Raw genomic sequence first — 27,411 nt, 5'->3', positions numbered from 1 at the left:
CTGCTGTATTTAGAACGGATAACCAACAGGGGTCTACTGTGCAGCACATGGAACTCAGCTCAATGTTATGTGGCAGTCTGGATGGGCAGGGAGTCTGGCGGAGAATGGATACATGTATATACGTGTGGCTGGGGCTTCCCTGGTGGCTCAGATGGTAAAGCATCCGCCTGCAATGCAGGAGACCCAGGTTCAATCCCTGGGTTGGGAAGAAACCCTGGAGAAGGAAATGGTTACCCATGCCAGCATTTTGCCTGGAGAATTCCATAGATAAAGGAGCCTGATGAGCTGCAGTCCACGGGGTCGGACACCACTGAGCGACTAACACTTTCACTTGGGCACTTTCACAAGTATGACTGAGTCCCTTTGCTGTTCACCTGAAACTATCACAACATTGTCAGTCAGCTACACCCCAAATAAAATACACAGTGTTTTCCTAAAAAATGAGCGCTGTATTTGATTCTTTTTGTCCATGAAAACAGTGAAAGTGAAAGTTGCTCAATCATGTATGACTCTTTGCCACCCCATGGACTATACAGTCCACGGAATTCTCCAGGCCAGAATACTGGAGTGGGTAGCCTATCCGTTCTCCAGCAGATCTTCCTGACTCAGGAGTCAAACAGGGGTCTCCTGCATTGCAGGCAAATTGTTTACAAACTGAGCTATTTTTTTGGCTCACATTTGGTTCCGTGAATGAACAAATGCTGTTAAAATAAAAATAGAGCAGCCAAGGGATTTCCTTGGTGGTTTCCAGTGGTTATGACCCTGTGCTTTAACCACAGGGGGCGCAGGTTCAATCCCTGGTCAGGGAACTAAGATCCCTAAGATGACTCTTTGAGGTGTGGCCAAAAAAAAAAAAAAATAGAGCAGTCAAGTCAGTGATGTTACATTTGTTAAAAAGGTTAGGATGGTTAGTTCAACGGACAAGTATTGATACAAGGACATTCCATGGGCATATGTGAAAAGCAGAATGTGTGCAAATGAGACAGTTGTGCTCAAATGAATAATGGAAACAGACTGTTATTTAATTAATTAGGAAGGAAGCACACAAATTTTGAGCATCACTCTGCTTCACCTGATAATTTGAAAACCATGTCATTTAAAGAGCAGTTGTGACACCAGGATGCATAAATATTTTTTCATCATGCCAAGTCATACTGTTGGTTCATAATCTTGGTCAAATTTTACTAGAATTCTGTGTTCTTTGACCAAGGAAAATCTAGAATGTAAAATGGGTTAAAGATAAAAATCACTACAGGAGGGAGTTCAAACCTGGTTCTCTGTGGCAACCGAGAGGGAGGGGATGGGGTGGGAGGCTCAAGAGGGAGCGGACATATGTATATTTAACAGCTGATTCAGCTTGGCGTATGGCAGAAACTAACACAATATTTTAAAGTGATTATCCTCCAGTGGAAAAAAGAGACACACATACACAAAATCAGTGTAGGAAATTAAGAGACTCAGGTAACAGTCCAGCGAATGCTAGAAGTTATTTTCAAACATCTGTTAAACCTGAAACCTGCAGGGTAGTCCTATCTATCTGCATCAGGGTAAGTATCACAGGTTAGGGGCGCGGCCCCCACAAGACTGCCCTTGCTTTAGAACCAGCTGCAAGCCCCGAGGACCCCAGGCCACCAACCAGTAATCAATGTGGGGAGTTCCCACTTCCCCCTCAGGTTCCGGACTTTGCTAGAACAACTAACAGAATTCAGGGGAGCCCCATACATTCCACTGCAGTTTTATCACGAGTGTGCTGTTCTGCGCTCAGTCGTGTCCAACCCTTTGTGACCCCAAGGCTTGCAGCCCGCCAGGCTCCTCTGCCCGTGGGATTCTCCAGGTAAGAATACCGGAGTGAGCAGTCATGTACTCTTCCGGGGCAATCTTCCCGACCCAGGGACTGAATCTGAGTGTCTCATGTCTCTTGCCCTGGCAGGCGGGTTCTTTCCCACTAGCACCACTTCATCATACAGGGTACAAATTCAGAACAGACAAGAGACCCGTGGAGTGCGGTCTGGCAGGATTACAAACACCAAGCTTCAGTGTCTACAGGAGCCTCACCCATGGCACATCCATGGGTTCCTCCAACCAGGAAGCAATCCTAAAGCTCAGTGTCTAGGGGTTCTACTGGGTCTCATGACATAGCCACGATTCGCTGAATCACTGACCATACAATTGAACTCAATCTCCAAACCTACTTTCCACCAAGACTGAGCTGATGTCCTGAGGCTCAAAACCCCGAATCATAGTCAAATGGTTAGTCTTTCCAGCGTGGCCAGCCCCCACTCTGGAAGCACCACGACTGTACCGCCAGGGAATTCCCTGGGAATTTCTGTAGCTAATATTTTAAATTCCCTTATTGTTAATTTTTGGTAGTGAGGCTACATGATATAATATCTGAAAGATCATATTTTAAATCTAGCACAAAGTACACATTCAAATGTTGATTTCCTTTCCTATAGATATTAGTATGTATTTTACACTATTACTATTCCACGGATACAAGTAAGTGAGATAAAGTTTATCTCCTTCTGATGGTAGGTCAAAGAAGATGGGAATACAGAGTTAGCCTGACAAACTGACTTTTAAATAACATGCTAAACTGTTTAAAATTGGGGGTAGGGTGGGTGGGATGGGGAGTTTGTAACCGGCAGACAGTAAAAAAAATTAGAGAAGTATGGGGATAAAAGGATGGATAAGTTAAAACTGTTATATTTCATCAAGGATTTAGAAAAAAATTTTTTTAAAGCACAAATCCTTATTGTCTTAGAATTTAAGGCAGTAGTATAAAACGGAACAAATTAACCTTTCCCTTTAAAATATGAAAAGTTTCAAAATGATTACCATTTGGGGAAAAAGAGACCCACATTATTTTATTTAACATGTGATACATGAGCCAACTCATTGGAAAAGACCCTGATGCTGGGAACGATTGAAGGCAGGAGGAGAAGGGGATGACAGAGGATGAGATGGTTGGATGGCATCACCGACTCGATGGACGGGAGTTTGAGCGAGCTCCAGGAGCTGGTGGTGGACAGGGGAGCCTGGCATGCAGCAGTCCATGGGGTTGCAGAGTTGAACATGACTGACTGAACTTAACTGAGGGAAGCCTGGCGTGCTGCAGTCCCTGGGGTCACAAAGAGTCAAACGCAACTGAACAACATGAAAATGAGGCAGAATTTCTTGGGCTAGATCCTTAATTATCATGCATTCTGTTGTACCCATGTATGCACACAACAGGTTAAGGCCACCATCAGAATATGATGGAATTTTAAGAATGAAATTAAATATTCCAAGTATACTACACTCACAAAGTGTAAATGATATTACTAAGAGCATGGATATCAAGCTGTTTTAGCCTGTATTACAGTGAAAATGAAATTAATAGGATTTAATACAGTTAAAGCAATTCCAAAACTCAGTGCCAAAAACATTAGGGCCAAAATCTTTCTGAACTTAAGACTCAAAACTGTGCAAGCAACAGACTGCGCAAATCTGCTAAATCTACTTGTGCCCTCAAATTTATCTCATTTCATCTTCAAGCTGCCAAATTACATTTCACTTTTAAGAGAAACTATGATAATTTTATTATTATTTAAGCAAACAATTACTTTCCCTTTGGGATTCCCTGGTGGCTCAGTGGTAAAGAATCCTGTCAATGCAGGAGACCTAGGTTTGAATCCTGGGTCAGGAAGATCCCCTGGAGCAGGAAATGGCAACCCACTCCAGTATCCTTACCTGGAGAATCTCATGGACAGTGAAGCCTGGGAGGCTACACTCCACAGGGTTGCAAAAGAGTTGGACATGACTTAGAGACTAAACAACATTTTCCCTTCAATTTAAAAATTCAGATCATGACGTTTCCTGGCACCTTTGATGAATAATAGGAAATCTGTCTTGTGATATATATACTTATAGGACACCGGATGACAACTCTTCTTCCTCTATCCCCTATATTCCACAGAAAAATTAAAGCACATTTTATTTAGTTCCCTGGTGGCTCAGACAGTAAAGCGTCTGCCTACAATGCCTACCATGTGGGAGACCCGGGTTCAATCCCTGGGTCAGGAAGATCTTCTGGAGAAGGAAATGGCAACCCACTCGTCTTCTTGCCCAGAAAATCCCATGGATGGTGGAACCTGGTAGGCTACAGCCCATGGGGTCCCAAAGAGTCGGACACGACTGAGCAACTTCACTTCACTTTAAATGATCAGAGAAAAGCCTGAGGTTTAAAGTTTAAGTATACTTTACTCTCCCTCTTCATAACAAAATCCAACCTTTATTTCCCCTCTTTATAACAAGATTTCATCAAACACATTCTTTAAAAAAAAACCACAGAATAATTTTTATTTATAATGAAGTTATTCTCTCTGGACTTTAAATCATCAGTTCACTCTTACAACAGAGATTCAATTTAAATAAGACCACCAAAATGGAATGGAAAAAGGAAAACGGTCTATTTTTACATACCAATTTCTTTGATATGTCATAATGATATACAATCAGTCTTGCAACACGGTCCATTTCCAGTGAAATTCTCAACAGACTGTAAGCACTGAGTCCTTCCTGTTGACATTTCAGTCCAAGCTGTGCCGGGCGAGGCCCTCGTGATTGCTCTGGAGGTTAGACAAACAGGGTTCTAAACAAAGGCCAACTTCATACGTGATCCATCCACAAATGGAGAGCATGCCTTCAGAGCCTTTGGTTTTTGTAAGTCCCTTTGGAAAGTTAATTGATTGATGAATTTATTCTATTTTACAAACAGAATTTTACAAAACGAATCACTGCCTATACAGTTTGTGCCAACGTCCTTGATTTCCTTAGGTTCACCATTTTGTTTATCAGATCATATGGTGATGGCAGTCTTATTTTATCCATATTTTTGCTGTAAACATTGAGAAATATACCAAGGACAACTAAGAAACCAGACCACACATACCTAAGAGAAAGAAGGGAAAAAAAGATTAATGTCAGAGTAACAATTTATCATTAACCATAGAGTTTGATGGATTTCACAAAAATTCTTCAATAAAATATTTTGCTACTGGATACCTAAAATAATTTAAAACAGTACTTATTTTAGGTTAATCTAAAATAGCACTAAAATAGTATTTATTTTATTTTACAAATAATATTTAGGTCATAGTAGATGGAATTCTGTATTTTTAATGTTAAATATGTATGTCAGAAAAGTATTTTACAGAATTTTAAATATAGTGCACTTGAATTTTGAGGATAATAGTAAATTCAAAGTCCAACATCTACCAGAAGGCTCATTAAGTATGTTTAAAGTGCTGGATACATAAATCTGTCGGGGAATTTGACACAGTGGCCCAACTAGTTACACCAGAGGGGGTAGAATTTGCACAGACAGAAAGGGGCGCATCCTGAGAAAGCAGAACGGTGTGGGCAACACAAGGAGCACCTGAGCCCCGTAGACGGAGAAGCGCTGACAGGAAACAAGCCCACAGCCGCCCTTGCCGCCAGCTGGGCACTGGTTCCAGACTAACCCTCCACCCGGAGGCCACCACAATCTGCGGAGGCCAAGGTCTTTTATATAAAGTGGCAGAGTGTTTGCATATGTGCACAACCTTGCGTGTACTGTAAATCATCTCTAAATTATTATAAGACCGAACACGATGAATCTGCCATGCAAATTCAACCTGCACCTTTTGCAACTTTCCGGAATTTTTTTTTCTTGAATATTTTTGCTCTGCCGTTGGTTGAGCCTGCAGATACCTGTGGATACGGAAGACCGACTTGTACAGGGATGGTAGTTTATTGTGTGGTTACCTTTACGCTTATACACCTGACACTTGAACAACACAGGTTTGAAAAGCACAGGTCCACTTATATGTGTGTTTTTTTAAATAAATACACAGTCGGTCCTGTGTGTGCATATGTGGAATCCGTGGATGCAAAGGGCTGACTGAAAGGGATGTCAGCATCCTTGGATTTCAGTCTATCAGGTCCTGGACTGGTACTCTGTGGATTCTGAGGGATGACTGTACAATGACCGTGTCTAAGTCTGAATCTTCTCAATTACCAACCAGTGTAAGTTTAAATGACGCTAATTTCAAATACATACCAGACAGAAAAGAAAACAGTCAGTGCTTCTACCAGAAGCCAGAAATTGAGAAAACCATTAGGGCACAATTTACAGAATATTTCTCTATTTCAAATCCTTTTTAGGAAAAGGCAGCAAATAACCTTAAGAACCATCTATGTAGATATTTATAATTTATATATCTGCACCAGGGCAAGGGGAATCCCTTAATCTCACCACATCATTCACATTCATTTATATGAGAAACAGGGTCACAAGTGCATTGGGACTGGTTAGGCAATTTAAGTGTACAAAATGATTTCTTCAAAATAATTACATACATTTCTGAAACAGCAGACGACACATCCATAAATGTGGGTCAAGATGAAAAGGTTTCTTTACAAAGAAATTAAGGCTGTTTAAGAGGAAATGTAAAAGTACCTAAAGGTAGAGAGACTTGTTGAATTGAGAAATACTTACTGGAACGTGAACGGTTTGGCAAAGAATATAAATGAAAGAACAATGGTCATTGCTTTCCTCCCTGTTGTCACTGTAGGGAGAAAGAGGTTGGTTTTAGAATGCGCCTCCTATCTTGGAAATACTTTGGAAATCATCTATTTAACAAATCTTTACAGAGCCTACTGTGCACCAAGATCTACAAGAGGTGTCAAGGAAAGAAATTAAAACAACAGAAAGTCACTGCTCCTGCGACCATGGAGATCACCATCGAGCAGGCTGCAGACATTAAAGAAGAAGGCTAAACGTTACAGTGCAACTGTAGGAAGTACTTGACGGAGGCCACGTTGCTATGGAGTTTCACCATCTTTTAGAGAGACATTCTTATTCTGGCAAGAAACATTTTTCCAAGGAAGACAGGATTAGGTAGAACGGGGGATATTCTTTGAAAGTGACAATCTACAGGACATCCTAACACTCTAACAGTGGGCACAGCCGGATAAAACCATGAACATCTTTCCTGCCCTCTGTTCACTGTCCTTCCGGGGTTATGGCCGGAAACCTTCTTCCCCGGTCCCACCCAGGGGGGGACAGGAACTCCGCACGTGGCTCCAGGATTCCCAGACTATAGTTGCCGGTACTTAAACGTTCAAAGCATGAATGAATGAATACCAGAACCATTTTGGAAGTACGTGTCAGAACCTGACTCCCCAAATCTATTTTTCCTTCTACCTTAGTAAATGGATCCCATTTTTTAACCAGGACACCTGCCCAGCCTCTCCTACAGTTGCTGTGGTCATGGAACTGGGTTTAGTCAACCAAGTGTCAATTTAAGTGTCAGCAGAAGTGCTGTCTCTAGGAGTGTGATTTCTAGGGAGTTTACATAACGAGACGGATGTATCTTTCATGTTCTCTCCACCTTCCTGCCTGGAAGGAGGACGAAGATGGCAGAGCAGAGAGACAGAGGGACTGGATTCCCAAGGAGCTGGAGCCACCATGCCAGCTTGGGCGGCATGGGGCCTATGGCTAAGAGGACAGGTCTGGAGTCACATGCTTATTACATAATCTAAGTACATCATTCTTACCTGTTACAGCAAGAAGTGCACCGAAAATTTTAATCAAAGCCAGAACAAAAGAGATTCCAAAATACCCAGTGAGGGAAAAAAGGAAAGCATAACCATAGGTCCGAATTGGATCCTGTAACATATAAAAAAGCCTTTTCTAACGAAAAATGCAAAATAAACTCTGAGGTATTATAAATGAAATAAAATTACAGATTTTAACCAACTTCTTGAGCAATAATAAGCCATTCAACAATGCTGTCAAGCAAAGATTCTTATTTAGTTCTGATTTAATGGAAAAATAATGATGAAATTAAAAATCCCCAAGTTATACATTATGAATAGTTTAAAAATTAACTTAAAGAAAGAGCAAGGATAAAACAAATTTTAATATAAATCATTTCATTTCTAAAATAATTTCTGATCTACATATACTGCATTAAAGGAGCCATCAAGCTAAATGAAATACAGTCTTTTTGAACAAGGAGAATCAGAAATACAGACGAAACTATTTAATGGAAGATGTTTATTTTAAAAAATGTGATTAGTGTTTACCTTTGCACAAAAGGTTACTGCAGGGCCTAATCCACTAGTGCATGTCAATCCCAATAAAATGTACACAAAACCGATTGAGTACGAATACAAAACCTAGGGAAGAGAAAAATAAAGTGGGAGAAAGTGCTATTAATAGTTTTCAATATGTGGGTCAATTAATCTATTCAATTAAATGTATAGAAGAAACCATTTAAAAAGTAACATCATTGTTTCAATATGGCCTAATTTTCTGGAAACGATGGTTGATCCTGTTTGTAAGTTTTAGGTACAACATAACTTGTACAACAGAGAAGGCAATGGCACCCCACTTCAGTACTCTTGCCTGGAAAATGCCATGGACGGAGGGGCCTGGTAGGCTGCAGTCCATGGGGTCACTAAGAGTCGGGCACGACTGAGTGACTTCACTTTCCCTCTTTACTTTAATGCATTGGAGAAGGAAATGGCAACCCACTCCAGTGTTCTTGCCTGGAGAATCCCAGGGACAGAGGAGCCTAGTGGGCTGCCGTCTATGGGGTCGCACAGAGTCGGACACGACTGAAGTGACTTCGCAGTAGCAGCAGCAACTTGTATAACAGAACTCAGCAGTACTAATCCTTTCATACATGACTACCTAATTATTCATTTTTTGCTTAATTACTGAATTCAAACCAGATTTTAGTGTTGGGATCCTAAAAACATACACAGACAAAGATACTCTGAAAACTACTTATTAGATATTAAAAACCCAAACATTAAGCTTGCAAAGACTATCAAACTATAATGAAAATAAGCAGTAGATGGTGTATTTATTATTTAATTTCTCAGTTTTCCTACCAATCTTTCTATCCTGGTTTATTATGCTCCTTATAAACAGAATCAGCATTATTGGCAAACTTCAAAACCTGCTGTGTGTCAGGTACTGTGCTAATGATGCTCTATATAGATTAATCCTTTTGATTTCTCACAACCAGCTGAAGAGACAGGCATGCTTTTTTTTTTCAGGCTATATATATATATATATATATTTTTTTTAACCTTTTAATTTTGCATTAGGGTATAGCCGATTAACAAACAGTGTGATAGTTTCAGGCGAGCAGTGAAGGGATGTGGCCATATACACACAGGTATCTACTCCCCCTCATCAACCAGGCTGCCACATAACACTGAACAGAGTTCCCTGCGCTGTCCAGTAGGTGAGTCAGGCACTCTTGACCATCATTTCCTACCAGTGTGTGGATGGGAAAACTAAAACTTCAGATTAAGAGATGGTAAGTCATCTTCCCGAAAGAGTAGAGCTAGTACAGGGAGGATATAAACCAAGGCTACCTTAGATCACAGTGTGCGTTTTAACCACTGTATTGCACTAACTTTCTAGTTACCTACAGTTCCTTAACTCTCTGCTCTTTCCCTTATCTAGGAAGAGTGGTGATGATCAAGAAAACTCCAGACCCAGATTAGGGTTCCTGCGTTCTCAGGGACTCCGTACAGATGCCCACTCTGCTCCCAAAGTAACCAGCCCTACGTATCCTTAACGCAGTGAGCTCTGTCTGTCTAGCAAGGTGGTCGGCTGTAAAACTAAAGCAAACACACACATAACGTATTTACTGGATACAAATACCAACCAGTTAGAAGACACATGGGAAGAAAAGATATTTGCAGTAATAAGGGTAAAAAGATGAAACACTTAACAATAATTTCAATTAAAAAAAAATACCTGGATTTATACAAAGAAAACTTTATAAAGTCTAAGGGACATTTAAAGGAAACACTTGAATAAAAGGAAAGTCATACCTCATTCTTGGACTCAAAGAATCAAGTGTATAGATGCCATTCTCCCTAAATTAATTTGTAATTCAATGCCATACCAATCACAAAACCAATGGGATTTCTAGTTTATCTGGGGATATGGACACCCAAGAGTAACTACTGGTAGTAAAATTCTGAAAAGCAAAAGCAACGACAGTGGCTAGTCCTAACAGTGGCTAGTGGTAAACGTCTGGTGATAAAGCTGCTGTCATACGGGTCCAGTGCAGAAATAAACTGGAAAAGATAAAATTCTAAACTCTGCATCAGAACATGAGGGGATGAGAGAAGATATTTAAAATAAAAGCTGGGAAAGTGAACTACTCAATAAGTGATACTAGGGCAAGTGGATAGTCATATGGAAGAAAATTTTCAGAAAGCTTTGGCTGGATCGAAGATTTAATAAATAAGGAGATTATAAAACTAGGAGGCTACTGGCATAAAATTCTTAAAATTTGAGAGTTGGAAAAGCCCTTTTCAATAATAATGCACAGCCAGAAACCATGAACCAAAAGATAAACTAAACTACATGCAAATTACAAACTGCTGAATGGAAGATAATACCAGATACAACGAGAGAAGAAACATGATGCAATGGAGGAGATTTTTTACCATGCCCCAAACTCCATGAAATAAGAGGAAAAAGATGATCAAATGCCTATCATAAGGTCCTAGTGGTGGTAATGGTATTTTACTTTTTACCTTCGTATGACACTTGAACGTGCTATTTTTATGAAAACAGTGACGATAAACCAGTTTAAAATGCAATGCAAAAATGCAAGTCTTCAGTACTATAATTATGTCATTAAACTAAGGACATCATCATTTTTGAGTCTGTCTGATGTGATGGAAAAGCACAAGAGCATTTACCATTTCTGAATTAGAAGCATTGTGCAGCTTCATAACTTTCTCTTGGACATTCCCAATGACAGCATCTGCACACAGGGCCAGCGAGATGAGGACCACACCTTCAAGAAGGCATAAGAAAAAAATAACCTCCTCATTCAAATGTATGAACAGTAATCAAGACTTATGAGAAATTTGGGCTAAAAAAACAGCAGCCCTTAAGTTACACTTGCTCAGTAGAGTACTTTTATCCACATCCAGTTGTAACAGGCATGTAGACGATATTATTTAAGAAACAAAACTAATACTAATCAATTGCATTGATGCCATCACCTTACTGTGTTTAATAATCACATCAAGTAATAGTTTTATGTTTAAAGTACTGATTTTTAATAGGACTTGAGATCATTATTTTGAACAGTTATCCTGGATTTTGTATGTGAAGTAGCTGACATACACATTTTTGCTTTAAAAGGCTCTTTTGGAAAGGCTCATATTGCACAGAAGTGAAGTCAGGCTGTTTAAGAACTTTAGTGATTTCGGTTACAAGTCTGAAAGAAACACTGTACGAAACAAATATGGTGAGAAGTTACAGAGCCACTGAAACCGCCTTTCCTCCTCCTCGTCATCACCCACACCCCCACGTGCAGGCGCTTTCACATCCGTTACTTCAGCATCTCATTTCTACGCTCCCACTACCTTCGTGTGAGGCAAGCTATTATCTCTTTTTTATGTGAACCACTCCTATCCCTGGTGGCTCAGACGGTATAAAGAACCTGTCTGCAAGGCCGGAGACACAGGTTTGATCCCAGGGTTGGGAAGATCTCTTGGAGGAGGAAATGGCAATCCACTTCAGTATTCTTCCCTGAGATACTGCATGGATGGAGGAGCCTGGAGGGCTATAAGCCACGGGGTTGCAAACAGTCAGACACGACTTAGCGACTAAGCACGCACACGCCTCTAAAATGACTTTTCCCCTCAGTCTCCAAATATCATCTTCCTTTGCAGGTGCGGACACAACAAAGCTGAAACAATGAAAAGTAGCTGTGCACGTTCCTTTTCTCTTTTTTAGAAAAATAACAATTACTCCTGAGGTTCTGTAACTTGTGTGTATAGTTCCAACTCAGTCCTTAACAGACTGATCTATCAAGTACTTGAAAACAGGAGATTTTAACTAGGCAAACAGCCTCCTGTCATGCCCAAATACAAGAGTACTAAAAACAATGGTTATGTTTCAGAGTTTTGACACTTTTACTACATCTTATATGAAGAGTCCAAAAACTTTATGCTAGATATGAGAAACCACAGACGTCACACCATCATGTAAAACCCTAACGAAACTGTAAAAATTCTTACTCTGAACTGAAATGCTGACAAAATCCAAGAAGACAAATAAATTCCTTACCTGTCAGGTTGAAATTTGGCGCAACTGTGCTGTCGGCTAGGGTAAACCATATCAGGCCGAGGCTCATACATAAGGCAGCAGACACGTCTGCAACATTATAGCGCTTTCCTGCGTATAACAAAGGGTAAGTCAACCTCATTATGCAATTACCACTCAGCACAGTGTTGGATCTATGTGTCTAACAAGCTCAGCAGGGATTGCTTTTTATATACAATGTCAGAAATGATCAAGAACATTTTAATCAAGGCATGGGATAGTCACAGAAGGGCTTCTGAAAATTAAATTATCCTGTGAGCACCAAAATGTCCTTAAAATTAGACACGAAATCCTTCTTTCATCTGCTATGTTAGTGATTAAATTAGAACATTTAAAAGGTTTGTGGAATTAGTGCCTCTTTTATTTTATAACATAAGCCTACGAATTCTCTTATAGTTTGTAAGTTTACAAAATAACCAGAGTAGTTATTCAGGCTATATGTAAGTTTGCAAATACTACAGTCAGACAACTTCTAAATTGGTGAGGTTTAACTTATTTCAGTACATCTTCATTTAAATAAGGACATTACACAGTGTAACTTTTTAGAAGGATTGTAATGAAATATTCTTATACCGGTTAAGTCATTCACAAAGTTAAATGAGATTTTTAATAGGAATTGAGATCGTTATTTTTTCCTATGTGAACAGTTATCCTGAAATTATACGTTTCAGTTGACATACATGTTTTCATTTTAAAGGGCTCTTTTGGGAAGGCTTATAATGCATAAAACGAAGTCAGGGCTGTATGAGGAACCTCGTGTCATCCAAGCAGGAATGCCCCTCATGACACTCATATGGGCGTGCTCCACGGCTTGCCACTATCACTGCTTCCTCTCTTGCTCCTGCCTTCATAGGCCTGTAACTTAGCTGGGGCTCAGCAGAGTGGGTAAAAGAACACTTTTGCTCAGCTTAAGCTTTACTTCATCATGAGAATTATCCATTTGCACAACAGAGGTGGAGAGTGGAGCCCTGGAGAGTAGGAAAATCAAAGAGTTGAAAACAGCTTTCCGGGTACTTCTGAGCTAAGCCTTCAATATGTGAATACGGCCTTTCGGCAATATAGTAGACTTCAGGCAAAAAGAATAAAACAAAATACTATTTTGGTTTTCCCCAAGTCCAAAGACTTCAGATCCTGAGGTGTATCAGGGAAGTATCAGTGTTTTTATAGTATCTTATTTATATTAGATTATCACTCAGAATTGTTACAATACCTAGAATGTTCATTAAAGATATTAACTGGAGTTTGATGTTTTTCCTAATGCTAGATGTCACAGCATTTCCTGTTAGCTTCAAACAGTACGAAAACACATCATTACTATACCTTGAATAAAAACTCCTCCTAGCATAACGGGGATCAATTTGCAGCACTTGAAGATGACTTGGGTAGGGTAGTTCAGGAAGCCCAAGGAAGTGTTTGACAACCCCATAGTACCCACAGTTAGAAAAGCTATTATCATGTAGGTTTTTCCTGGTATTCTGTAAAAGACAATTTTCAAAATCTTCATTTTGGGACCCAATTATACTACTGTAAGAGAATGTGCTTACAATGTGTAAATTCCTAATTACTCTTCTAATTTCTGTTTAATACTTCTAGAAATATTGGTAAAATATCACTATTCTTAAAGGTATAGTACTGCTTACTTGTACAAGAGAATGCACTAAAATTAATAGTTCACCCTTATTTAATGGACTGTAAGTGAGGACTCTCAACTGTGTGAAATAGTAGTACATTAGAGTTACTTAGATTCTTACTGAAAATATAAATGTTTGTTACATTTAAGGTTTTTTTAAACAGTAGTTACAGTTACATACAAAAACCATCTTGACTAAATGCAGAAAATAAGAATTGATTTTTAAGAAATATTGGTTTCTAAAATGGTAAAAAAGCACCATGTTGTTGCTGCTGTTCAGTCACTAAGTTATGTCCAACTCTTTTGCAACCCCATAGACTGTAGCCCACCAGGATCCTCAGTTCATGGGATTCTCCAGGCAAGAATACTGGAGTGATTGCCATTTCCTTCTCCAGGGGATCTTCCTGACCCAGGGATCCCACCTGGGTCGCCTGCATCGCAGGCAGATTCTTCACCGTCTGAGCCACCAGAGAAGCCTTTGTTAACGTTCAGCTCCTTTTAACCCCTAACTGCTGCTCTATTTCCTAATGTTTCCATCTAGCATTAGGAAAAATCTACCTGTCCATTCTGCTTGAATAATCAGAGCAGAATTTCTCTAGGAAGTCCATGGTGGTTTAAAACCCTGCTGCTGCTGCTGCTTTTTATTACCACAATGTCTTATGGCTTATCTCTAATGCTATTAATTCTATAAATTGTTAAAACAACCAACTTTCAGGTGAGGAGTCCAACTCTCTCATGATCCCAGATGTTTTACTTTGGGTTCTAACTGGACTTCCTAAAGGAGATTCTTAATATCGTACTTTCAGAATTTTGAGCTATTCTTGGGAGTATATGCTTACTTTGAAGAGATACTCAATGGTCTAAAATAATAACCTTGTACATCCACATAATTCTATTATGTTGCATTTTTAGATTTATGTTGCAGATTGAGATCTAGTTTTCATTTTGGGATTTGGGCTCATGTTTAAATCAAGACAACAAAATTCCACGTTTTTTTTTTTACATGGCTATGCATAAGGCAAAATTAATTTACTAGAAAAGTTCAATTAAAATGTATCATTTCCAATTCAATTTTGAGACCTTTGCTTATATTTAACTACGAACACAGTGGTCAATGTTCAGAACCCGTGAGGAAATAACTGGGCATGCCCATATGCATCAGTGTACACAGATGCTGGTTCCTACACTGTCCGAAGGGTTTAACCCTCAGTGGGGGTTACCAGCGAAGGAAGCACAGCATGACTTCTCCAGATGACGCCAGGAGTCAGCAGGGGCAAATTTCCTCATTCATAAATTGCAAACAGTGGCCAGAAAATTCAGGTCAGGAGAATCACAAGATCAGAAAAGCAGTGCAGTAAAGGAGAAGGAAAACCAGCCTGCAACTCACGAAACCTAAATTCAGAAGGTTCCAGCGTGGGGCATGAGCTCATGGAAATCCCAGCTCTCCTCCAGGCTTGCTTTCTCACTGGTGAAATGAGGCTAGATTTCACCATCTTGCCTCTAGGACTCTCAGCCGTTTCTACTTGAATACCCCAACTACTTACTACTTTAGATATGATAGGGAAGCTGTAACTTTGAAAAGTCCTTTGAAAAGCAATTTAATAGATCTCCTTTACTGAAAACTCACACAGAGTAATTAACACCAAAGCTAGAAGGTCATCTTCGCTGAAATAACAAGGCATATACTTCAGGTATTCTAGACTGTGAGATGTAATACCACACATCGCCATATTTCATCCTCAACATGAAACTTCCCTGAGGAATTGACAGAACTAACAGGAGGCTCAAATACACATTTTCTAACTCCAAATTCTGTACTCTTACAAGCTCACGGATATTCATATAAATACAGGAAGGGAGAAAAAGCTAAGCAAAGAATTCAACTAATTAGAGGTCTAAAGAGCAGTGCCACTTAAATAAATTCAGAGATAGATACATATACTTGGAAATAAATTCAGAAATATGCGACTGGGCATGTTTTCACTGTAATACACCTTTAAAGATCTTTTTTTTTTTTTTTCCTAAAAAGGGTTTTAATGTGCCTTGGAATGTGATTTTTAACTTAAAGCAATCAGAGGTCCAGCAGTTTGCAATACATAATAAATCATCAAGCTTCCACGTGTGTTAGTCCTGACAGATGCATTTACTTACTTTCTATTCTACCTCCTATGGCTGAGCTAAGTCTTGCGGAGTTTCAGAGCACGAAAATAATAAAGATGATCCTGGAATCAAACATTTTTAAAATTGCTGCCGTAATAATTTATTGGCAATATAGAGGTTGAGAGGTAAAATTAGACCAATGATACTGATGTTGCTCATTTAAATATTTAAAATTTTATAGTTATCTTTATACAAACATCAAAAACACTTATTTAAGAAAAAAAGTATCTATGAGAATTTTTTATTTTTACTTGAAGATTAAACATTTATATCAGTGAAGATAATGTCAACACTGTTATCTCCTTGGTACACTTGAACTATCCAATATATGCATGAAATACTCACATTTTAGGGTCTGACATGACAGGATAACCATATTTAAACTTACCCAGAAAATATTATATTCAAATTCCCCACCCTCTTCTGATATAAGAGACGAGGTTTTCATTGCATATTGTTCAATATGCCAGGAAAAATATTTCAAGATATTACTCAAACCTAGGTGGTCATTAATTTAAAAGATACTGTCATATAAACTCTTAAGTTTTGATGGGAAGGAACATTATGAAATTTCTCTAATGTCTATGAATATAATCCCTACTGCTGGTCATTACAAATGTGATAAATGGAACATATCCCACAAAACAAAGTATTAACTATCCATTTCAAAAAACCAGTATAAAAATAGGTATTGACATTTCATATCAAGGCCACTCTTAGGTAGTATAAAATTTTCAGTAATCACACCTTTTTCCATTATAAGAACATGTATGTACATCTGAATACGTTCTGTTTTAAGAAAATCTATTTTATTATTGAGTCTAAACAACATTTTGTTTTTGGCTACACTGTGTGGCTTGTGGGATTTCAGTTCCCTGACCAGGGACTGCACCAGGGCCCCTGCAGTTAAGTGCAGAGTCCTGACCACTGTACCACCAGGAAATTCCTTCAACAATATTTTGGTAACATTACACTTTAGGGGATATTACTTTTTTCAACATATAATGGAAATATCAAATTTACCATTTTTAATATGTTGGTAACACTGATGAAAATTCTTGGATATTAAATGTTTTATTAACGTAAAACATATATTTCACATATAACATACTCCATGAGCCCAAAATAATAAAACAAAAAAAATAACTACTAGTCATGTACTTAACTGCCAAAAAACAAAAAACAAAAAACAAGCAGTCCACATACCTCCTCCTTTTGTCCTGAATTAGCTGAAGTTCTATCAGGCCAAATATGGAGTAAAACGCAAACTGCACTAAAGTAAGATACCAGCCATAGGGCTTAAAACCCTCCACTGAAAATATTAATTCCTGTCAAGAGACACATGAACACTGTTAAGTTCAGCGGTGGACCAATCTCCTCACAATGAATTCATGTAAGCACAGCACTGTAATAGAAACCAAGCGTCACCCCTCAAAACAGCAAAATGAACCAAAAAGCATCCAAACGTAAGGCTTCTGAGAGGTAAAATGAGCGAGGCTCAGAGGCCTTTAAAAAGACGTGATGGCAGACGTCCAGCAAAACCGAGCGGAGGAAGAACTAGGAAGTAACCACATCACGTGCTTAAAAGACCCAAACTAAGAGAGCTGCCCACAACAACGAGGGAGGCAGCTGGCTGAAGAACCCACGCACTTCTTAAAAAGCAAGTCTCATTACAAGTCTACTACCTCAAGCCTGTTTTCCTGTATTAACATAATCATTCAACTCACTAATTAATGGTTTTTTTTAGAAGTCCTGTAACATGGATTACATAAAAACCTTTCCCTTATAGAAGAATGGTTACTCTTCCTAAACATAATGTTATATCATGAAAAATATGTTAATTGTTAATAAGCCATTCTTAATCTCATTAAGAAGTAGTCTAATAAAGTTATCTGGCTTAACTGAATAAATCATATACCACAGATAAATATTATATAAATTGAATAATATATAGTATAAATAATATATATTTTAGATATACTTTAAATTTTAAAAAGATGAAATTGATGGATAAATTTATGTTCAAAGGAAAACTAAACATAGGCTCTAAAAAATCCTGAACTGATTTTCTCCATTTAGGATTCGGTGCAATTTGCCAAATTTAGATTTCATGTTTAAGTAAGTCTGTGAGTTATTTAGTAGGAGTTGTCTGGTTTATAAAAACATAAAAAATATCTTTATTAATATCCTGACACTAGGTAAATATTTCACTTTCTATATTGCTAAATTTACTACAAAACCCCATTTTCTTTAAACTATTTTAATATGGAGTTTCATGGAAGAGTTAGTAGCAATGTCAGTTCTCACAAAAAGTAATGTTACAATTTAATCAGTTTATCTAATTTTAAAAGAAACTTCGAACATATTAGTTTTTAGTTAAGATCCCTGATCATTTATCAAATAGAAAAAAATCTAACAAAATTTGTAAATTTCTAATTCATTTTCCATTGCAATGGCTAACTTTGCTCCCAAGCTATTTGGTAACAATGGTATTTCAAAGGAGAAAAAAATGCTTCTCAACAAGAAATTCCAACATCTGATAAAAGTTACCATTTTGTGTTGTTCTTCATTGTTATACCTGAATTTTTATATCATCTTCAAGTAGAAAAATCAGTTATCAATATAAATATTAAGATTTCAAAATTCATGTCGTTTTACACTAAGACACCCTACACAGCACTATTAGAAGCAAAGCAATAGTCACAATTCTATTTTCTATTTTTAAACTTACTTTTATATTTTAGTTCTATAAGATAAAGGAAAAGCAAAGAATAATTTTTAAGATCACTCTGATGATAAAGAATATCAGAAATATTATCTACATTTAAGAAAACGCATCACTTTCCTTTTCTTGAATTATAAAGATTTCTCATATTAGGGAATTGCAAAGAAAAAGCAAGTTGGTAAAGGCTGAAAATATCCACTAATGAACTGATAACTGAGAATATGTCTGCTGTTTACACTAGCCTGGACTGTCATCCATCCACCTCACGTCTTTGAAGGTCAGGACTTTGCTGGTCAGATGTATACAGCTATCCCATAAAGCAACACAAATACAAGACAAATTGTGGCAATGCTAGACATTTTTTGCAGAGGTAAAAATCACAGAAAAATAAGGTTCTGGCAAAGCTGGCTTCCCTTGGAGCTCAGCCAGTAAAGAGTCTGCCTGCAATGTAGGAGACTCAGGTGCGATTCCTGGGTAGGGAAGATCCCCTGGAGAACCCACTGGCAACCCACTCCACTATTCTTGCCTGGAGAATCCTATGGACAGAGGAGCCTGGCAGTCTACAGTCTATGTGACTGCAAGAGTTGGACACAACTAAGCAGTAAGCACAAAGTTAGTTTACAAGAGGAAACCACCAAGGATGAGAACACAACAGATGCTTAAATAATGATCCAAATAGTATAGGCTTAAAGACACACCCTTGGAAAAATATTAAACATTCAGATATATTCTTGCAAAATGACCTCTTACTGAGCTCCAGGAATTAAAAAATGAATGGGAATATGGCTTTTGTGCTGTTGTTCAATTTTATGTGAAAACTGTGTTCCAAAATACTAATCAATACTTGAATCATTTTCTTTCAAAAAACACATGGTTATAATTACTTATTATACATTTTCTAAAACGTAACACTTCATATTTTTTCTTTAGTTTTTAAAAATTGTCTCCGGCTTCCCTTCCCCCATGTAAAATACTTCACTCTAAAATTTGGATCCCTGTTTCTAGCCAATTTTATCTTAAGTAGCCTTTTTCTACTAGTATACTAAGAAACTCAAATTTGTGAATCAACTTGCTATCCTATGAAGGGAAGTCTCTTGGACAAAACTGTTGGTAGTGCCCATAATGAGCTCAACTATTACAAATAATTAACATATTACAAACAAATAACTAATTTTTTACCTGTAAATATCCATAAATTAGGTAAAATACAAAAACTCCAGCAACACATATGAAAAACTGAGTCAGTTTGTTGAATCTGCTGAGATTTATGCCAAGCACGACAATGTCATCTATAGACTTGATGTGTGGTGACATGGCTTGGGTTTTGGACGGAACAGTGATAGAAATGTACTTCCTGGAGCTGTTGAACTTGAGATCCATTGTTCTTATTTTGCCGCATTCAGTGCTACCAAAGTTATCTCTGTTGGTTTCCTCTCCTTTGCTCAGTCCTCCTTCTGCCTGCTGAGCCAAGCCCTACAGAAGGAAATAAACAATTCAAGCAAAACATTTAGACCATCAAGTCAAGTGCTATGCTCCAAATACTATCTCAGATCACACTTTGAAATTTATATAGCTAAGAGTCATTCTCTCTGGATTTTAATACATTACTTCTCTTCAAGCTTCCAATCGACCAAAATAGGTTTACTCTCCAAACAATTTACCTTCACCTGATAAAGACCAATATATCACTAAATGCACACCATTCTTATCTCCACAGCAACAAATCAAAAGCTAGCCTTGTATTTATTTCAAAGTAGTAAAGAAGTAAGGGTGCCTTTATTATGCTTCTATTTGTAGTGAGGATATAATTTTTAAAGCCCACAACAGTATATGCAGAACGTCTTCAACATTAAAGTCAATCTCTAATTGTAGAAAAAGAGTAAGGAACAGCCCAAACTCCTACAGCTGCTAAGCCGACTGTAAAATTTATTTGCTAATGACACTGTAAAATAAAGTCAAACATATGTAAGTTATGTAAAAATCCAGATTTATCTGATTATAGAAAAGATACTATGCTTTAGCAACAGCATCTCTTGAGTTAAAAGGAAATGTTTTCTTCCTTCGGAGAACATTACTGTAACTTAAAAAGTCTTTGGTATAGTTGTTCAGTGGGTATAAAGCTTCAATGACACCAGATAACTCTGGTCCTAGACATCACCTGTTGCAGAGACCCCATAACACAGTGCCTATGGTTAACTATGTGGGGCTGTGCACTCAATCATTTGTTAAGCGGGTAGATCTCAGGTAAAGCATTCTTAACAGCAACACACACACACACACACTTACACCCAGGGGACACAAGGCACTTCCGGTGGGGACAGATCTGTCTATTACCTTGCATATGGAGATGGGATCACAGGTGTATGCTTATGCCCAAACTCATCCAATTCTATCTATTAAACATGTGTATTTCTTGTATCTATCAATTATACCCCAATAAAGCTGTTTAGAAAAGAAATAAAAAATAAAAAAGTTCTTGGGTTTGTAAAAAGTGAAAAAAACATCACTTTTTGTTAGTTTGTGGGAAAAAAAAAATATCACGAAAGCTCCACAGATGACTGTCAATTTCTCTTTGGATTAATAGAAACTGGAAAATAAACTCATGTAAAAGTTGACGAGATAGCGCAGAAGTATGACAAAGTACAGAACAAACTTATTAAGAAAAAATTACTTTCCTACAAGACACTGTTACAATCCCAGAGGAACTAAAACATAGACTCTACTTGAAGGAAGAGGATAATAATAATTTTGACAGTGAATTATCCAGAAATCTTAAAAGAAAAAACAAAACAAACCCCCGCCCCCTGCGACATGTAAGTTTAAAACCACAATAATTAGTGACTTCTTCAAGATCCCTTCTAATCTGCTGAGTTACAGAGATTAAGTAGGCCCCTTTCTGCAATTTAAACTTGGGGTCAAGGCTCTGAACACAACTTGTAACTAACAGTAATACACAGGCATTGAAGAATGTTTGTTGAACAAGCTACCTGCCATGTTTCTGGACAGAAAAATGTGTAATTTTAAGAAGTTTTTATGGTATTTCCTTTCCATGTTTTACACACGTTCTTATTTCCCACATGCTTAATCAACGTCATCTCTGTTTAGACTTCTAAAGTCATCTTGCAGGATCCCCTTCAGATATGACTTTCATTATAAAGCATGCCTTAAAAGACCTTACCTAAATGTTGTGTTTGAATGTAGAAGAAACAAAAAAGTCAGCAACTATTTTCCATATGTTTTGGCCTGGGTGTAGAGCACCATTCAAATAAATCTGTTCTTGTGTAGGTTTTTTAAAATCCTCTCCCTTCCTGGAATTGAGAATGCAATGTTTAATTAAACAGAACATCACTGGTTTAGATTATGTGACTGATGAAGGAGGACACTGAGCTCTGATCGCCAATAACTGTGATCCTGACAGCCATATTCCTTCCATTTAAGGCATTAGTGACTGATATTAATCATCATTTGGAATAAAAAAGCAGCATTTCCAGCACATATTGAAATTTAAAAATAAATGAATGGTGAAAACACTGATTTAAAATGATCTACTGAAGTAAAATTTAATTTCTTAATCTCTTTCTTAACCTTTAGAAGAAAAGTCTCCCACTACAAAAAGGTAGACTATAAGGAAAACATGCTACTATGATGTGAATAACCTAAAAAAAAACCCGGTTCTGTATTTTGCCACACTGTGCTTTTACAATTAAAAGAATCTTGCCATTTATAGCTAGATTAACTGGACTCTGGATATTAATCATGACCTGTGAGGTATAATTATAAAACAGAGAAAAACAAGATTCTGTGCTATTTCGTAGAACATACTTCACGGCACAAAGTTCAAGAAACTGCGTGCTCATTTTTAAAGGTTACTCTTTTTCAGATTGCTGGGAGAAACATCAATAACCTCAGACACCCAGATGACACCACCCTTATGGCAGAAAGTGAAGACGAACTTTAGAGCCTCTTGATGAAAGTGAGAGAGGAGAGTGAAAAAGCTGGTTTAAAATTCAACATACAAAAAACTAAGATCATGGCATCTGGTCCGATCACTTCATGGGAAATAGATGGGGAAACAATGGAAACAGTGAGAGGCTTTATTTTTCTGGGCTCCAAAATCACTGCAGATGGTGACTGCAGCCATGAAATTAAAAGATGCTTGCTTCTTGGAAAGAAAGCTATGACCAAACTAGACAGCATATTAAAAAGCAGAAACATTACTTTGCCAACAAAGGTCCGTCTAGTCAAAGTTATGGTTTTTCTAGTAGTCATGTATGGATGTGAGAGTTGGACTATAAAGAAAGCTGAGCACCAAAGAATTGATGCTTTTGAACTGTGGTGTTGGAGAGTCCCTTGGACTGCAAGGAGATCCAACCAGTCAATCCTAAAGGAAATCAGTCCTGAATATTCATCGGAAGGACCGATGCTGAAGCTGAAGCTCCAATACTGTGGCCACCTGATGTGAAGAACTAACTCACTGGAAAAGACCCTGATGCTGGGAAAGATTAAAGGCAGGAGGAGAAGAGGGTGACAGAGGATGAGATGGTTGGATGGCATCACCAACTCGATGGACATGAGTCTGAGCAAGCTGCAGGAGTTGGTGATGGACAGGGAGGCCTGGTGTGCTCCAGTCCATGAGGTTGTGAAGAGACACAACTGAGCAACTGAACTGACTGACTTTTTTCCCCAAAGGAGAAAACTAAAATTAGGATTGAATAGGTATATTAAGAAATTAAGTACAAATAAAAGTGTTAGTTGCTCAGTCCTCTTGGACTGCAGCCTGAGAAGTTCCTCTGTCCATGGGATTCGCCAGGCAAGAATACTGGAGTGGGTTGCCATTTCCTCCTCCAGGGGATTTTCCTGACCTAGGGATTGACCCTGTGTCCTCTGCAGTGCAATCGGATTCTTAACGCTGACCCACCTGGGAAGCCCTAAGTACAAATAACACCTATCTAAATTATTTTCAAAGGCTGTTTCTCTCTTCTTAATCCCAAACTATGCCAATTAGAAAAACGTCCATCCAATAAACAGCCCTAGACGTCTGATATCTTACTGGAGAAGAAATGCATATGCCCAATACTTTTGGGAGAGAGTGAAACTGCAAAGCCTGGAGGAGTCTGCAGAACTTCGAGTGGAAGGTCACGACACGAACGTGACACCCCGATGAGGACGATCACCTTGCACCCCAGGTGGACAGCAGAGTGCCACACAGTGCCCAGCTGAACGCAGAACCGGGAAGGAGCTTTTAACTCTAAAGGCTGTCGTGGTTGAGACAGGAGGAGGCTGACGGGTCCAGAGGCCCGGGGCAATAGCCTAGCAGAGCAGACCCTCCCAGAGGCCTGCGGGTCCACACACCGGCCCGAGCGAGCTCTCGCCAGCCGGAGGGCACAAGAGGAGACCGTGTCAGCAGGTTTCCGTTAAGCCAGGCCCCAGCGCCCTGTCTCCCGACCTCGTCCCGCTCCCTCACGAGGACGCAGGTGGGCCGTGTCACGGTTCTCAGGGGGGAAGGGGAGGGCTGGGTCCCAAACACCGCGAGATGCGGGGGGGCCCTGGGTCACCTGGAAGGGGGACCCCAGCCCAGGGGCCGCCTCAGCAAGACGCAGCGTCTCCCCCTCCCTAGGCCCGTCGCCATCACCTCCTGCGTCTCCTCCTCGCCCACTCCGGCACTTGCCACCTCAGCTGCCGCCGCCGCTGCCTCCTCGCCAGGTGCTCGCATCCCCGGCGCCCGCGCGCCACTTCCGCTTATGTGTCCGCCTGCGCGTGCGCAGTCGCGAGGCCCCGCCCCCTGGCCAGCCCCGAGCCTCTGCCGGCAGGGGCGCGGCTACGTCTCGCGCACGCGCCCTCTGCCCCGCCGCTCGCTGGCCCAGCGCCGTTATGGTCCAGAGATGATGCTGTGAGTGCGCTGCGCTGCTCTGCTCGTTAAACGTAGCGTCCCGGCGGCGAGTGACTGTTGGGTGGAGAGCTCTCCTCCTCCGAGCTGTGCTGCTAGTGTTTCTAGTCTTCGAGCCTCTGAGCCCGTGCAGCTCCTCTGGCTGCAGGGCGGGGGACTTTGGGCCCCCTGGGTCCCACGCAGGTGGCCTTGCCCTGGAATTTCGGAAGGAAGCCGACTGGAGAATGTTGAACCCCGATACAGACACCCTAGGGGTTCCCTCTTACCTCTGCTCGATCCAAATGAGATGGGGTAAAGTCACAATACCTTTCTCTACTTCCATATTCTACCTGCTTTCTGGAGGAGGTGAACCCACGTAATGCTTGGGTTGCCTCTGACGGAATAATTCAGCTTTTGGCTACGGCAACCCCGGTCCTTTTCGTGAAAATTAGCGTCGTTGTGACGGTGCCACTTGCTGCTCAGAATGTGTAAATCCCACAGCTCTGCCAGCCCCCAAACTAAACGTTTACAGGAAATGGCAACCAGCTCCAGTGTTCTTGCCTGGAGAATCCCAGGGACGGGGGAGCCTGGTGGGCTGCGGTGTATGGGGTCGTACAGAGTCGGACACGATGGAAGCGACTTAGCAGCAGCAGCATCAGGGCTGCAGGTGCAGTGATGATTGGTTTGGGGGTAACGCTAAAATGATGCAGATTACTGTAAGGAAGGGACATTTTTGAGAGCATGCTTTAGAGACCCAGGAAAGGAAGGAATGAATTGGGTTAATATATAGGTTGCAATCCAGTTGTGTGCAGCTTTCAGAATTTCACAGGCATTTTTCAGGGAGCAGCGTTTGAATTTTGTTTAGGGCAGACGGTGAAGGTGTATACTGAAGCACAGGGGGCATCTCCTGTTGTAAGTGGTGGGTCTGCTAGGCATTTCCATTTAATACGTGTTAGGTTGAATTTTCCACAGTTTGGAAAATTCTGAAAGAGATGGGAATACCAGACCATCTGACCTGCCTCTTGAGAAACCTATAGGCAGGTCAGGAAGCAAAAGTTAGAGCTGGACATGGAACAACAGACTGGTTCCAAATAGGAAAAGGAGTACATCAAGGATGTATATTGTCACCCTGCTTATTGAACTTATATGCAGAGTACATCATGAGAAACGCTGGGCTGGAAGAAGCACAAGCTGGAATCAAGATTGCCGGGAGAAATATCAATACCCTCAGATATGCAGATGACACCACCCTTATGGCAGAAAGTGAAGAGGAACTAAAAAGCCTCTTGATGAAAGTGAAAGAGGAGAGTGAAAAAGTTGGCTTAAAGCTCAACATTCAGAAAACTGAGATCATAGCATCTGGTCCCATCACATCATGGGAAATAGATGGGGAAACAGTGTCAGACTTTATTTTTTGGGGCTCCAAAATCACTGCAGATGGTGACTGAAGCCATGAAATTAAAAGATGCTTACTCCTTGGAAGGAAAGTTATGACCAACCTAGATAGCATATTGAAAAACAGAGACATTACTTTGCCAACAAAGGTCCATCTAGTCAAGGCTATGGTTTTTCCAGTGGTCATGTATGGATGTGAAAGTTGGACTGTGAAGAAAGTTGAGTACTGAAGAATTGATGCTTTGAACTGTGGTGTTGGAGAAGACTCTTGAGAGTCCATGGACTGCAAGGAGATCCAACCAGTCCATTCTAAAGGAGATCAGTCCTGGGTGTTCATTGGAAGGACTGATGTTGAAGCTGAAACTCCAATACTTTGGCCACCTCATGTGAAGAGTTGACTCACTGAAAAAGACCCTGATGCTGGGAGGGATTGGGGGCGGGAGGAGAAGGAGACGACAGAGGATGAGATGGCTGGATGGCGTCACCGACTCAATGGACATAAGTTTGAGTGAACTCCGGGAGTTGGTGATGGACAGGGAGGCCTGGTGTGCTGCGATTCATGGGGTCGCAGAGTCAGACACAACTGAATGACTGAATTGACTGACGGACTGAGGTTGAATTTTACAAATGTTGACTATGGCTTAGACAATTTAAATGTCCTCAAGAAGTAGTAAAGGATAGGCTTCCAGTGATGCTGTTCTGCATTCGGATAACGTGGCTCTAAGTGTGCTGTTAGGCATGTATACGGCATGGGTCATGTACATTATCCATAAATTAGAAATGAAAGCTCTCTGACGGCAAGGAGTCAGAGATACACAGGAAAGGATAAATGTTGGCATGAAACAACTTACAAGAGGTGTCCTGAGTTACCACTACTTGTACCTGTACAATTGCAGTAGTCTTAGCCAGTCTTTCTGCTTCCCGTTTATTTCTCTACATCCCAGTTCCCTTCAGCAGCTGGAATGATCCTTTTAGAACCTGTGACAGAATATACCATTCCTCTGCTCAGAACCCATTTTACTCAGATTCAAATTCAAGCTTTACCTTCTAAATTCAAAAGTTCCTCCTAAGAAGAAAACTCAATCTGAATGAGCCATATCCACAGCTGCTATTTAAAGCCCGTCTCACCCTGTCCAGCCACCCTGGGCAGCAGCCCCCAGGACTCACTGTTCCTTCTGCACAGACCACTGCCCTCCCAGCTACCCACGGAATGAGTGCCCTCGCTTTCCAACGTAGCTGCTCAAAGGTACCTTGGTCTGAGAGTTCTTCCCTGACTGCTCCATCCAGGAGAGCTAACTGCCACCTGCCCCAACTGCCCCCCACCCCCCGCCACACACTCACACACTGTCCTTACTCAGCTTCATGTGGACTGCATAGCACTTGTGATGACTTCCCACAGGTGTGTCATTTATATCTCCCTCACCTCCTTCAGTTCAGTTGCTCAGTTGTGTCCG

General features: G+C 40.0%; 1 protein-coding gene across 1 annotated transcript; it reads right to left on the bottom strand.

The window, feature by feature from the left end:
• Nucleotides 1-4,299: 4,299 nt before the first annotated feature.
• Nucleotides 4,300-24,425, bottom strand: SLC35B3 (solute carrier family 35 member B3). The gene is made up of 10 exons (XM_068960748.1): nt 24,329-24,425; nt 19,876-20,169; nt 17,178-17,299; nt 13,502-13,656; nt 12,146-12,253; nt 10,765-10,862; nt 8,113-8,205; nt 7,582-7,693; nt 6,521-6,590; nt 4,300-4,933 (listed from the first exon to the last, which is right to left on the bottom strand). The coding sequence occupies exons 1-10, from the start codon at nt 24,407-24,409 to the stop codon at nt 4,783-4,785; spliced, it is 1,284 nt and encodes a 427-aa protein (XP_068816849.1). The 5' UTR covers nt 24,410-24,425; the 3' UTR covers nt 4,300-4,782.
• Nucleotides 24,426-27,411: the final 2,986 nt, after the last annotated feature.

The sequence above is a fragment of the Capricornis sumatraensis genome, chromosome 22 (assembly GCF_032405125.1).
Source record: "Capricornis sumatraensis isolate serow.1 chromosome 22, serow.2, whole genome shotgun sequence".
Classification (NCBI taxonomy): domain Eukaryota; kingdom Metazoa; phylum Chordata; class Mammalia; order Artiodactyla; family Bovidae; genus Capricornis; species Capricornis sumatraensis.
Note: the sequence above shows the minus strand (reverse complement) of the source record. Positions and strands in the feature narration are given on the sequence as shown.